Source organism: Trichosurus vulpecula, chromosome 1 (genome assembly GCF_011100635.1).
Source record: "Trichosurus vulpecula isolate mTriVul1 chromosome 1, mTriVul1.pri, whole genome shotgun sequence".
In the NCBI taxonomy this organism is placed as follows: domain Eukaryota; kingdom Metazoa; phylum Chordata; class Mammalia; order Diprotodontia; family Phalangeridae; genus Trichosurus; species Trichosurus vulpecula.
The window spans coordinates 185,543,011-185,556,406 of record NC_050573.1 but is presented as its reverse complement, the minus strand read 5'-3'; the positions used below and the strand labels follow the sequence as shown (position 1 = coordinate 185,556,406).

The 13,396-nt window shown below is 36.3% G+C and overlaps 1 protein-coding gene across 2 annotated transcripts in view; it reads right to left on the bottom strand.

Annotated features, from left to right (window-relative positions):
* Nucleotides 1-13,396, bottom strand: part of CAP2 (cyclase associated actin cytoskeleton regulatory protein 2) — a 162,082-nt gene that overhangs the window by 118,680 nt on the left and 30,006 nt on the right. For both annotated transcript variants that reach the window (XM_036740974.1, XM_036740973.1), the window contains exons 2-3: nt 10,099-10,220; nt 3,273-3,373 (exon numbers count right to left, since the gene is read on the bottom strand). In XM_036740974.1, coding sequence (XP_036596869.1) covers nt 3,273-3,373; nt 10,099-10,219 — 222 coding nt within the window. In that variant the 5' untranslated portion in view covers nt 10,220. The remainder of the gene's footprint in view (nt 1-3,272; nt 3,374-10,098; nt 10,221-13,396) is intronic.

Below are 13,396 nucleotides of genomic sequence, written 5' to 3'. Positions count from 1 at the left end.
GGTGTGTTCTTGAAACAAAGTTCAACCCCCATTCTTGGCTTATGGGAAAGGCAGCAGCTGCAAGCTTAATGCTCATGACACATGGCCTATAAGACACAGAAAAAATAAACTACTCGTTCAGAGTGTTAGCAATACACAGATGGGCTATGGCAGCCTGGATTTTCTGCTATGGACTCACAGCCTAAACCTTTAAGAGAAAGGTTTTGTATTTTTTTTCAGAGTTAACAGTGAGAAATGTAAATTTGTTTTTGAATCTATTCCATACAAGCATGATCATACTTTAAAATATCCCCTTATTTGCAACATCATATACAAAGATGATTATGAAATTCTAACACATTGATGTTTGGAAGGAAGAAAGTATTGATCATTAAGGTCATCCACAGAGTGACTGAACTCACTACAAATATCTTATATATACTTTACATGTAAGATACAATAAAGGGCCTCAACACTCTCCAGTAAGAATTTTTATCCAAACTTTTCATGGCTTACCATTACTATTCTTAAATCCACTTCTTCTGGCATTGATGAGAAATTGCTGATATAAGGTATTACAGAGTACTGGGTAACTATGAAGCATAATGTGTACTTTAATATTAAAATAATGATACAAGAATTACTTGAAACAGCTACAAACAACAAAAACAATACAACACTAACAAGTGTTAAGAGAGTTCTAAGCTTAGAATCTCAGTTCTAAGCTTAGAGCTCAGCTTAGGATCTCTTTATCTGGCAAGGTTGAGATCAATTTGATTCGATAAATATTTATTGAATGCTGACATCCCATTTTTTGTGTTAATCTATCAGATACAACCATGTCACAGAAAGTGAGCATTGTGATGATGATTTTTTTAACCTATAAGAATCCCTTATAAACACAAAACCATCAATGGACAAAATGTAATGCTTACATTGCATTATGTTATTATTGGAGTTTCATGGAGAACATGGATCTGACACTGATCCTTCCTTCTATTCCAATTGCTCCCCCAGCTAGAACATTTTTACTAATAAAATGGGAACAGTGATAACAATTCTAGCCTCTCTCAGGTACAAATGCACCCTCTTTAAATGTGTGTGAAGGATTATAGAGATACTTATTGAAAAGACTATAGTCACAGAGGTAACCTGAGAGCCCCTGAAAGGTTAAATTGGAAATCATAGAAATAATTGAGGAACTTAGAATTGGACGGAACTGTGGAAGCCAACCACCTATTCTAATCCCTTTATTTTACAGATGGGAAAACTTGGACCCAGAGAGGTGATGTAGTTTATCCAAAGTTCACAGTGGTAGTAAGTAGGAGAGTCATCTTTCAAAGTTAGGTCCTCTGACTCCAGATGAAGGACATACAATTAAAGGAGGTACAATTAGGGAAGGATGTACAATTAGAGAGAGTTCTTTCCATTTTAAAACCAGGAGAAGTCTCTTTTCAATATGGGTGCTGATAACATACTTGCATATGTACTTGCTGGGTTCACTTCAAATTCTTTAGTTCAAAGCAACTTCAGTCAGTAAGCTTATGCACAATTGGCCAGAACTGTTAACTTGAAGCATTAATGCTGAGAGCCAGAAAGGACTTAAGATATTAGCTCATCTCCCCACCCCACCGCCCATCCCTACATGCCTTTTTTGCAATTACAGATGAGGAAAAAGAGAACTAGAAAGGTCACACAACTCATTAGAAGCATAATTAGGACTAGAATCCCGATTTCCTGACTCTAGGTCTAAAGCCCTCTCCACTTCACCTCACTACCCCAAAGTAGAAGAGAAGAAATAATGATTAGAAAAACTTTTGCTTCCTTCTCCGCCTTTCCCCCTCCAACCTACTAATCTTTTAGCTGCTGTGGCACCCTTAGGCAAACCTATGTGCATTTATTCTTTTTTAGATTTACAAATGAAGGAGAGTCAGAAAAAAAAATGCCAAGGATACAAGATAGGTGAATTGTGTGGTTTTTTTTTTAACTTACTCTCTCCAAGCCAAAGTTTTACTTGAGAATCAGGTTTCTAGTTGCATTTAATACTACTGTTAGTGCCAGGCCTGACTGGTTGCTGGAAAATCTAGAGGTAGACAGATGTCTAAGCTACAATCCTTATGAGCACCTTAAGCAGAGAAAACAAAGGCAAAAGAAAAATGAAGGCTCTGGTGAGAGACATTTATTTCTGTATTCATTTTCTTCCTGGATCAGATTTGCAGCAACTGCAATCACATGCCAACCAGCCAGCAGACCATTTAAAAATCTGTAAAAGCTGGAAACATGCAACAAAGAACAATAACACAGTAACCCTCTTGATAGGGCAGGATAAACACCAGGGTCACTGAAAACCTGTCATCTGAATCAAAAGCTTTTAAACAGTCTCTGAGCTAGGGATTCTAAGCTTGGAGATCCTTGAAGTTTGTGAATATGTCTTGTAAAATACTTTGATAACAACATTTCAAGGTAAATGATTTCCTTTGTAACCCTATGTAATTTATTTTATGCATTTAAAAACATCATTCTGGAGTCCAGAGGCATCACCAGACTGTCAAAGGGGTCCATGAGAAAGACAAGGTCTAAGGTCTAAGTTTAAGACCACATTATGAGATGGTCTAGAAGCTACAAGATAGCTTGATTTGAGTCAGCACTGGCTTACTGCTATACTCCCTGGGGAACAGACGAATAGTAGGGCAGTGGGGAGAGGACAGGACAGCTGATTTAGCTGTCTCTTAGCTTGAACAACACATAGTCCTTTCAGGCTTAGAAGCCAGATAAGGTAAGAAGATCAGTAAAATTATTTCCATTTTATAGATAACGAAACAGACACAAAAAAGTGAAATTATCACCAACTAGTAATTGTCAGAGCCAGGATGTGAATCTGGGCATTCTGATTCCAAGTCTAAAGCACATTCCAATAATACATATTGCTATCCTCCTCTTCTTCCTCCTCCTACCACAACTATCATGACTATCACCACCACCATCATTACTAGCTCATTTATAGAACTCTTTACATATATTTTTTATTTGATCCTTACAACAACCCTGAGGGTAGGTACTAGTATCTTCCGTTTTTCAGATTGGAAAACTGAGGCTCCAGGAGGCACAAAATTAACAAAGGAAGGATTCAAACCCAGGTCTTCCTCATTCTAAGTCCAGAGCTCTATCCACTCGACCATGCTTCTGGGAGCCAAGGCTAGCACACCAAAAGGAGTTCACTGCTCACCAAGCAGTGGCAGTGGTTACCCAAGTCATTCCCCCAGTATTAAGCAAGAAAAGCCAAGAATACTCACGTGAGCCTCCACATCCCCAGCCAGGATCTTACTGTTCCTCAGAAACTCAGCAACCATACCATTCATCAACTTATCAAAAGCTTCCACCGAGGGTGCAACACCTTTGAGAGAAGGGCACTTTATTAGTCCCTGGTTAGCTCAGGGAAACAGCTGTTACTATCCTTCCTTAGATAACAGAGCTTAACTCATCTTGTTCAGGCAATCATTCATTTACTCCCTCAGTATTTATTGAGCACACACAAGATACATGACTATATCAGGCAGTACAGCTTAGGTGACCCATAATACAATTATTTGTTTTCCTACTTTTCATTTTCCTCAGTGACATTTGTAACTTAGCTGCCATAATAAAGCCTTGCAAATACTCATTGCTAGGTCTCTCACTTAAGGGAAGCAAGTATCACAGAAAACATAGAATCATTAGATTTTAAGAAGTAACAATCAGTAATAATCAGTCTATTGACTTGCTTATTTTGTGCACCATGGGTGGGTGTGTATGTGTATACTTTGAAAAATGCTTACATGCTAGCAAATATATCATATATAATGTCATGATGGCTCAACGGGCAATGATCCTAATCCTCACGTGAGCATAATTGTGAATCTGAATGACATAAAGGGTTGGCTTTTTTTCAGCCACTAATCACAAGGGATTTTGGGGCTTTTTCATCTGGGATGTTTCTAAGTCCCTTTTGAAACCCATAACACTAAACCCATAACACTAAAAAAACTCAGCTTGACAACCATCTCACGAACAATCACTATTCTATTAAAAAAATGCATTTCTTTAAGACTACATTAGTTTGCCCCTGAGGGAAATGATACCTGTTTCTGAGGTCCTACTTGTTTGGTTTTTTATTTAACTTAGAAACCTCAAATAGAGTTCTGCTCTCCTGTACAAAGCCTGAGAACTCTTATTCTGGGTGGTTCAGTGTCTTGTTCATGTTCATACAGCTAATAAACCAAGGAACTAAGATCTGAACTCCAATTTTCTGACTCCAAAATCCGGGTTCTTTCCATTATCTAATAGTGACTTCCTAAGAACAGTCCATAGCCTTTCCAGGTTCAGGAATGGATTAGAGATTCCTAACCCGGGGTCCACTGCCTTCCACCCCTAAAGGATTCATGGATAGGTTTCAGCGGGATGATGAATTTATATGGGAAAATTATATTTACAATTATTAAAAATATTATTTTGAAGTCCATAGGTTTCACCAGACTGCCAAAGGGGTCTATTACATAAAAAGGTTAAGAATCCCTTGATGAGATGACCTCTATGGTCCTTTCAGACCTAACAATCCATGATTATATAATACTCCTACCTATTAGCATCAGCCCCAAATTTATTATCAAATCTTTAGCAACTATGAAATAAATCTATGATGCCTTTGTGAGAAGGCTGCCCAGTAGGGCTACAGTATACATACTCATTAGGTTTGGAATGGGGGAGGGGAAGTTGCATTAATTTTGTTGAGTTTCCCACATAAAAGAAGGTACAATGAGAACTTGTTTTCTAAATAATTATTACTGTAATCATTTCGAAAATTGTTTTTAGCTATAATACAGTATAATTAAATTACATGTGTACATTAAAAATTAATTAGGCAAATTTTTAAAGTAAAGGAAATATTCTAAATTGTACTAGGCATATTATTTCTCCACTGAAGTCCTACTCTGAAAAATCTCTGTGGTTCAGAGGTGGCCCTAGATTCTTAGAGCCTCTGCTAATGGGGAAAAGACTGGTAGGAAAGTCTTTCAGTATGTGTTGGCAATGGATTGTGAATGGTTGCTGAGAGAAGAGAAGAGGTGTACAATAGTTGCTGTGGGGAATAAGATAAAGAATTATTAAGAGTAAACTAGAAGAACTGTATTCAGAACTGGGTGGATAGCTGGATCAAAGAGCTGTCATTCATGGTTTCATGTCAACTTGGAAAGAGGTCTCTAGTGGAGTGCCCCAGGGATTTGTACATGTACTGATTGGCATTTATATCAGTGACTTAGGTAAAGACATGGATAAAATCCTTATCAAATTTTCTGAAGACACAAAACTAGGAGAGATATCAAACACAAAGATGGATAACAGGATCATAATTTACAGTTGAAAGGTACCTTAGAGTCCAGTTCTTTCATTTTACAGTCAACTGAAGCCCAGAGAAGGTAATTTGTCCAAGGTTAACATAAGGAGTAAGTGGCATAACTATGATTTAAACCCAAGATGGCAGTCAGGAACCAAAAAAATTTTCTACAATCTGGGACATTGAGCTAAATCTATTAAGGTGAAATTTAATGGGGATAAATATAAAGTTAATACAACACTTGGTTTTAAAGAAGTGACTTTGCAAGGACAAGAAGGAGGAGGCATGGTTAGATAGCATTTTGAAAAAGATCTGGGGGTTTTAGGTAATCATAAGTTCAATACAAGTCAACAATGTGATGTAGCAGCCAAAAAATTAATGAGATCTTGGGCTGCATTAAGAGAGATATCACTTTTCCAGGAATATGGAGGTCATAGTTCTACTGTAGTCTGCCATAGTCTTTTAAGACTATATCTGAAGTACTGTGTGCAGTTCTGGGTGCTTTGGTTTAGGAAAGGACATCGATGAGCTGGAAAGCAACCAGAGGAAGGCAATCAGGATGGTGAAGAGCCTCCTGAGTCTATGTCATATGAAGACTCTAAGTATAACCTGGGGGAGATAATACTCTAAGTGGGGGTGGGGGCACATGATAGCTGTTGTCAAGTAAATACATGAAGGGTTATTATGTGGAAGAGTCATTAGGCTTTTTTATTTTGCCACAGAAAGCATAACTAAGATTAACAGAAATTGCAAAGAGACAAATTTAGGCTAGATTTAAGGAAAATCTTTCCCACCCCAACACTATTAAGGTTATTTAAGCGGGATATGTTGCCTCAAGTGGTAGTGAGTTCTCCCTCAGTGGAAGTTTTCAAGTAAAAGTTGGATGATAACTTGTCAGACAGTTGCGTTGGTGTTCTTTCTAGGGACTAGATGGGTACTGAGGTAACTGACAATTATAAAATCATGTGTTTCTGTGATTACTGAGCAGCATCAAGAGCCCATATGAGGCAATGTCCCAAAAATGTCTAGTAGGTGAAGTCTACTTGATCTCATGACCTTTCTAATGACTATAAGAAATTTTGGAGAAGAAGCAAAAAATATCAGATAGGGGAGGTTTCCAAGGGATAAAGATTTTCAGGTTGGGAATTTTGAATGATCACAGTACCAAGGGATTTTTAAAAAAACAAATTTTCATTGATATCTTTTGTTATCCCCAAATTTCCACCAATATTCCTTTCTACTCCTAGATGGCCATCCTATGCAACAAATAATATTTTTAAAAGAAAAAGAGAAACAAGAAAAAAGCCAGTAAAATTGATCAATACAACAAAAAAGTATCTGAAAATATATGTAATGTTCTAGACCTATGTCTTCTTTGGGTCCATGTTTGTTCTTTGAAATTTTGTAACATTCACTTTTGATTGCTTTGTGGTTGTTCTTTCATTTACATTGTATTAGTTATTTTGTAGATCGTATTCCTGGCTATGCTAACTATCTTAGTTCATATAACTCTTTCCATTCTTCTCTGTATTCATCACATTGACCTTCCTATTCAGCATAATAATATTCCATCACATTCATGTAGCACAATTTGTTTAGCCATTCCCCAGTTCTTTGTTACTTCGCAAGGTTCTGCTATAAATATTCTGAATATATATGGAACATTCTTTTTATCACTAATCTTCTTGGAGAATAATAGCTAATATTTATATGGTGCTGGGCCTGGTAAAACATTCTAATTTTACAATTATTATCTCATCTGGTCCTCAAAACAACCATGGGAGGTAGATGCTATTATCTCCATTTTATAATGAGGAAACTGAGGCAAACGGACCTCTTCCTGTCTCCAAACTCATCATTCTATCTACTGTGCCACTTAGCTGCCCCTAGTATATGAATAGTAGTAGAATCTTTGGGTCAAAAAGTATGGATATTTTGATAACTTTTTGATAACATAATTCCAAATGTGGCAAGGGTTTCAAGAGCATTAACATTAAAGTGGCAAACCATAGGTTTAAGGCTGGGTATGGAGTCGAACGAAGCCAAAATATCTCTGTGTCTCTCTTCTCTGTCCTTCCCCCACCCTCTCTCTTCTCCAGATGTAGAGATACACAGAGACAGAAAGACAGAGATAGAGAGAGGTGAAGACAGACAAAAAGAGAGATGTACAGGCAGAGATACAGAGACAGAAAAAGCTAAAGATGAGAGAAAATACTGAAGGTCACAATAAGGACAAAGACACTGTGAGTGAGAAAGTGGGAGAAGAAGAAGGATAGCAGGTTATGGCTGGAAAACAGTACACTTTAAAACTTCTATATGTTGGAAGTGGCACAATTCTGAGATGCTGAGATCTAAGGTATGAACATGCTGGGGTGCAGATGCAATGGAGTAGAGGAGGTTGTTGGAATAGAGGAGGTTGTTGGGGTTAAGGAGGTCAAGGAACTCTTTGGTAAAGATATCAGAGTAATTATTAAAATATGGAATTTTAATTCAATTAAAATATTGAATTTTGATATTTAAAATTTAATATTTCAATTAAAATACTGAATACTGAGGAAGATGTTGGGGAGATGGAGTACCAGATACTAAATACATAAAGTAATTGTTGCCTAATTGTCCTTAAGAAACCTGCTTTGATGGATAGATGAGAATGATTTAGTATATAAATTATACATGATGTGATTGCAGCAGTTTGTTCTCTTGGGCAATCAGTCTAAACATCTACCCTAATATCTTGTTTAGTAAATCCCCTTTTTATGGAGAGTGAAAAAATTCAGTTACGCTCAGTCCCTGTCTGAGTAAGTGTGGTCCAAATTAATGAAGTTTTATCTTATTCAATGGCCTTTCAGAATCATCTTGCATTTGGACTTTAGTTTTTTTCTCCTTTTTGGTATTCTCAGTCACTTGCAGTCAGCTATCTTTAGAGAAATGTCTTGTAGACCTGAGATCTATAGCAGAATAATAAAACATGTTGAGTATGACACAATATGAAAATATTTTCTTACAAGTGCAGATTAATGAATCTCATGTACCAACTGTGTAGCTAACAAAAAGACACTTAAAATGAAACCATAGATATGTCTCAGTTGATGCAGAGAAAGCTTATGGGATCCTTAAACAACGTTCCCTTTCAATTCCCTCAAAGACATTTCTATTTTCATTCTGTTCAGAATGAAAAAAAAATGAGCCTGCACATTTGTGCTCACACAGTAATTTTTGTCTCCGGGCATGTAATACAAGGCACAGAGCTAAGTAAGCCTGAAATTCTAGAAGCACTAACATAAATCTTGCCCTGTGAAAGCTTTTTCTGACCCCCAAAGCTTTTCTCAATCCAAAGTAGCCTGAAATATTTCCAAGTGGGTATGACATGGAAGAAATTTAAAATGTGACAAGGAATGATTGCAAAAAAAAAAGAATTGGTAATGACTTAGAGAATCTGAAAAAAACTTCACCATATTACTAGACATAATAAAATTTTTAAAAAGAAATATGTACTTTTAAAAATTTTAATGTTTTTAATGAACAAAAAATCTATTTTCTCTCTCTTTTTCCTCTTCTTCTATTGAAAGAAATAAAAACAAAACTCGTGTAAACAGATATACATAGTCAAGGAAAATAAATTCCATCTTTGGTCATGTATAAAAAAATACTGGTCTCATTCTGTAACCTAAGTCCATCACCTCTCTGTCAGGGAAGTGTGTAGCAGGGCTCATTAGTGGTCCTCTGGAATCATTGTATTGATGAGGGTTTTTAAGTCTTTCGAGATTGTTCTTTTTAACAACATGATTGTTTTTTAATAAATTATTCTCCTGCTTCTGCTTGTTTTATTCTGCATCAGTTCATACAAGTCTTCCTCATGTTTCTCTGAAACCATCCTTTTCATCATTTCTTGTGAACCAAAGAAGTATTTCACTACATTCATATAGCATAATTTTTTCAGCCATTCCTCAGGTGATGGGCATCCCCTTATTTCCAGTTCTTTGCAACTAAAAAGGAGCTGATTAAAATTTTTTTTGTACATACAGGTCCTTCTCTTTCTCTCACCTTTTTAAAGGGGCCTAGGGCCCTGAAATCTTAATAGCATTTTCGCTCATATAGTATTACAACTTCACAGGATCAATTAAAAGTAATGCTGAACTGTGCTTTATAGGTAGTCTAGTCTAAGTTATGCAGAAAGAATGAGAAATCTATCTTGTCTTCATTTATCCTTCATTTAACCTGAAGGGCTTGTAAAAAAAGGGAAAAGTAAGATGAAGTCTGTGCTTATTTTGAAGGCTGTATGAGGTATTTACTTTTTAAACACCCTGAGGCTTGCAGTCCCTCAGCTTAATGATTTGTTTTCTTTAAATTTCAGATGTAGAAAACTATGTTTCTTTAGGTTCTGACTCTGACAGCTTTTCTTTCTTTCAAAAAAATTTCTCAGAAGTCATATATAGTGCCATACAGAATATGTATATATGTATGTAAAAACATAAAACATAAAAACACATGCACTAAAACAGAAAAAAATACCTCAGTAAAGTCTAGAAAATTACCCATGCCCTAGTATCGACACTTCCTTCAGTGGTCGAAAAACCTTTTTGTTTTCTTTGCTATAGAAATTACTTCCATGCTTTCTGTTCAATTGTTTTATGATAAAAGGGGAGGAATAAATTGTAAGGGTAAGGTAGATTGCTCAGTTCTCAAATGAGGTAGCAAAGAGATCCATTTATACTACAGAATATAAGTTCAATGATACCCCTTGGTCCTACCTCCATTGACTCCATTCACTGCTCCACATTCCCCATGAGGTCCAGTTGATGCTGAAAACAACGATTCTAGGCGGATTACAGCCTTCTCCAGCCTTTCCAGCAATCCCTGTGTTTCTGCCATTCTGAAAATAAAATTAACAAAAATGGATGCAATATCAATCTTGATGAAGAATAGGAACTTAGTTTTAGGATATAGATGGTAAGAAAAACAACCAGAACTTAGACAACTTTGCCAATAGCTTCGAAAGGATTTTCATACATTAAGAAAATGTGCAGTTTAGAGCACAAAAGTCTGAACTGGGGGAAAATGTGGTGTATCTAGTCCATTTTTCATCCACCTAGCCCAAATGAGTCATATTACTTCACCAAATACCTGCTTTTACTGATTTTCCATTATAAACTAATTTCTATTTACAGACCATGTGGCAGCCAACCACCTACAGCATTTCTGAGTATTATTTATAGAATTAAGAGGCATCGGGTTGACTGCCAAACAAAGAATTGATGTTGGTATCTGAGAGGTCCAAGGTAAGAGGTAAAAGGCAAAAGGTGTTCTGAAATTAAAGACCTCCATAGTTTTAAAAAATTACATCTCTGCAATTAAAAAAATTATTAGCAACTTATTTATGTATGGTCAGTCACCAAGAGTCTCAGCTGTGGCCACACAAAATTTGTTTCAGAGAGACCAGAGGTCAAATCCTCCCTCAAATATTTACTAAATGTATGTCCCTGGGAAGGTCATTTAACCTTTCTCAGCCTTAGTTTTCTCCTCTGTAAAATGGGGGCAGTAATGATATCTACCTCCCACAGCCACCACAAGGATAAAACACAATGATTCGTAAGCACTTTGCAAACCTTAAAGCATTATGCAAATGGCAATTGTTGCTACTGCTACTACTACTGTGGTTATTAATTCCCACACTGACCTCAAAAGCATAGATATTTAAAGCTGGGAGGGAAATGGGAACTCACCTAGTCCAATCCCTTTGTTTTACAGATGAGGGAAACTAGGCCTAGAGAAGCTAAGAGACTAGCCACTGCCACATAGGTAGTGAGTGAGTGTGAGAGCTGGAACTCCACCCCGGGTCTTTTCTTTCTTCGTCAACTGACTCCATCATGTACAGTGACACTCTTTTGTGGCTGCTCAAGCAGAAATTTGCTTCAAGTTTTCTTCCTTAATTTGCACTAACTAATCTAGTAACATCATATATTTCTCTCTCCAGTAAGGTCAGAAAAGGAATTTTTAAAAAAAAATGACCTAGTCTTAGGATCTATTCTACTAAAAGATGACCTGCCTCAGTTTCTTTCTGTCTGAACATGTTTAGTCCCACCTCTTGACAAGTCCATTAAATTGCTCTAGGATGGCTGTGTCAAACTCAAATAAAAATGAATCCTTTCTGGCCACATACTGACTTAGAAAACCACAAACTAAAATTATGTCTTATTGTATTTTTACTTATTTTGTTAAACATTTCCCAATTACATTTTAATCTGGTTTCGGTAGCACTCTGGAGTTTTGTAGAATGACTGCTAGTTTGAGACCTCTTCCTAGGCAACTCTAAGACTACAAGTTGCAGCAGAGAGGGTGCTGATCTCTATTAGTGGGCAGGTCCCTCGTCTGCAATTTTTCCACACCAATGAATCACAGGTCTAGTCCCTATTCCTATCTCCTATCCCAGAAAATGTTCAGTTCAATAAGACAGGAATTATTTCCATTTCTTTCAAGTGTAGCTTCTCATTACAGATAAAAGATATGACCCCATTCGAGCAATTTATGAAAAAAGTACAATGATCTTGTCTAAACCACTACTCCAAAGTGGATAAGATCAAAAGATTATTTTCAATACAGCTAATAATCATAGTCCTACATGTAATAGAAAATGCTGTCCATCAGACTGTGGCAAAGCAGACCAGTCACAGTTACATCCAATTTGGTCACTGTCACATAAACAAAACCTGTGTTCAACTCTTATTTCTAAATAGTCAAGACATCCAGCTCAGAAGCAGTGTCACAAATACTTTGTCTTGCTAATTGATAAGGAGTGCATTCATGTTGCTTCCAATAAATCATTCTGTTAAGTGTAAGTCCTCAAGAGACACCAAAGCAGCTGGTAACCCTCAAGTTTAATAAACTACATTAAACCAAGCAGCCAATAGCAACTGGAGCTAATATAATAATTGTACTTACAGGACCCATTAGTTGTGGAACATTTAGAATGTAAATAGAAGCAAATGTCTCCAGGGACTGATCTTTTTTTTTAATATATTATTAGACTGTATACATTCTTCCTCCTACTTGATTATTTTAAAATAACTGGTAAATAATGAGTTCTTTGGTTTAAAATACCAACAATGGTAATTTCTTTTTTTCTTTTTTACAATGCTGTAGGTTTTTAAACAAAAACTGTTTTTTAATTAGGATGGGATAGAAGAATTAGAGAATGCCCAATATCCCTATAAACTGGTTATGTAGCTCACCAAGAATTTTAAGGAAAAAAAGACATTAAATACTCATCTAAAAACATCTTAAATACTCTCGAAATTTAAAGAGTGGATCCTCCCTTTAAAGGTGGGGACCTCCAAATGTTGGTCCTAACAATTATTTCAATAAGGAAGCCTTGGGGAATCAAATAGGTCAGTGGAATTAGGTCACCACCCAGAAGACATTAAAAACAGCCCTATATCAACCAAAGCCTGGAGTGAACATAGAAACTTCCTTTCATAAACAGTATAATGCAAAGGTATCAAATACATTGTCCACAGGCCACATGCAGTCCACAACATTACTGAGTATTGCAACATGACCAGATTAAAAAGCAACTGGGAAATATTTGACAGCATAAATAAAAATATGGTAAAACAAAGAAAATAGGAATATGTGGTTTTCTAAGTGAAAATATGGCCTTCAGGGATCTTTATGTATGGTTTAGTGATCTCTGTTTCTATTTGAGTTTGATACCATGGGTATAAAGCCTCATTCTGAACCAAATGAGGCATTCCTGTGCTGCACAGAGACTTTGCTATTCTGAAAGGTAGTCTGTCCCATGGAGTCAAAATTTCATATGCAATAGGATGTAAAATTTTTTTATTTCTTCCAGGAACTAAGTCACACATGAATTGCTCTCCACTTTTTATTACATTGGTCTTACATTTCCATTTAATTCAACTGCTATGGCCACAATTTATCATTGCACTTTTAAAAGCAAGGTTACACTTATGAAACACACATACAACTTTGTTCCTTCTTGACCAAGAGCCAGATGGTAATCAGATATGAATGGTGGATATCACTATCTAT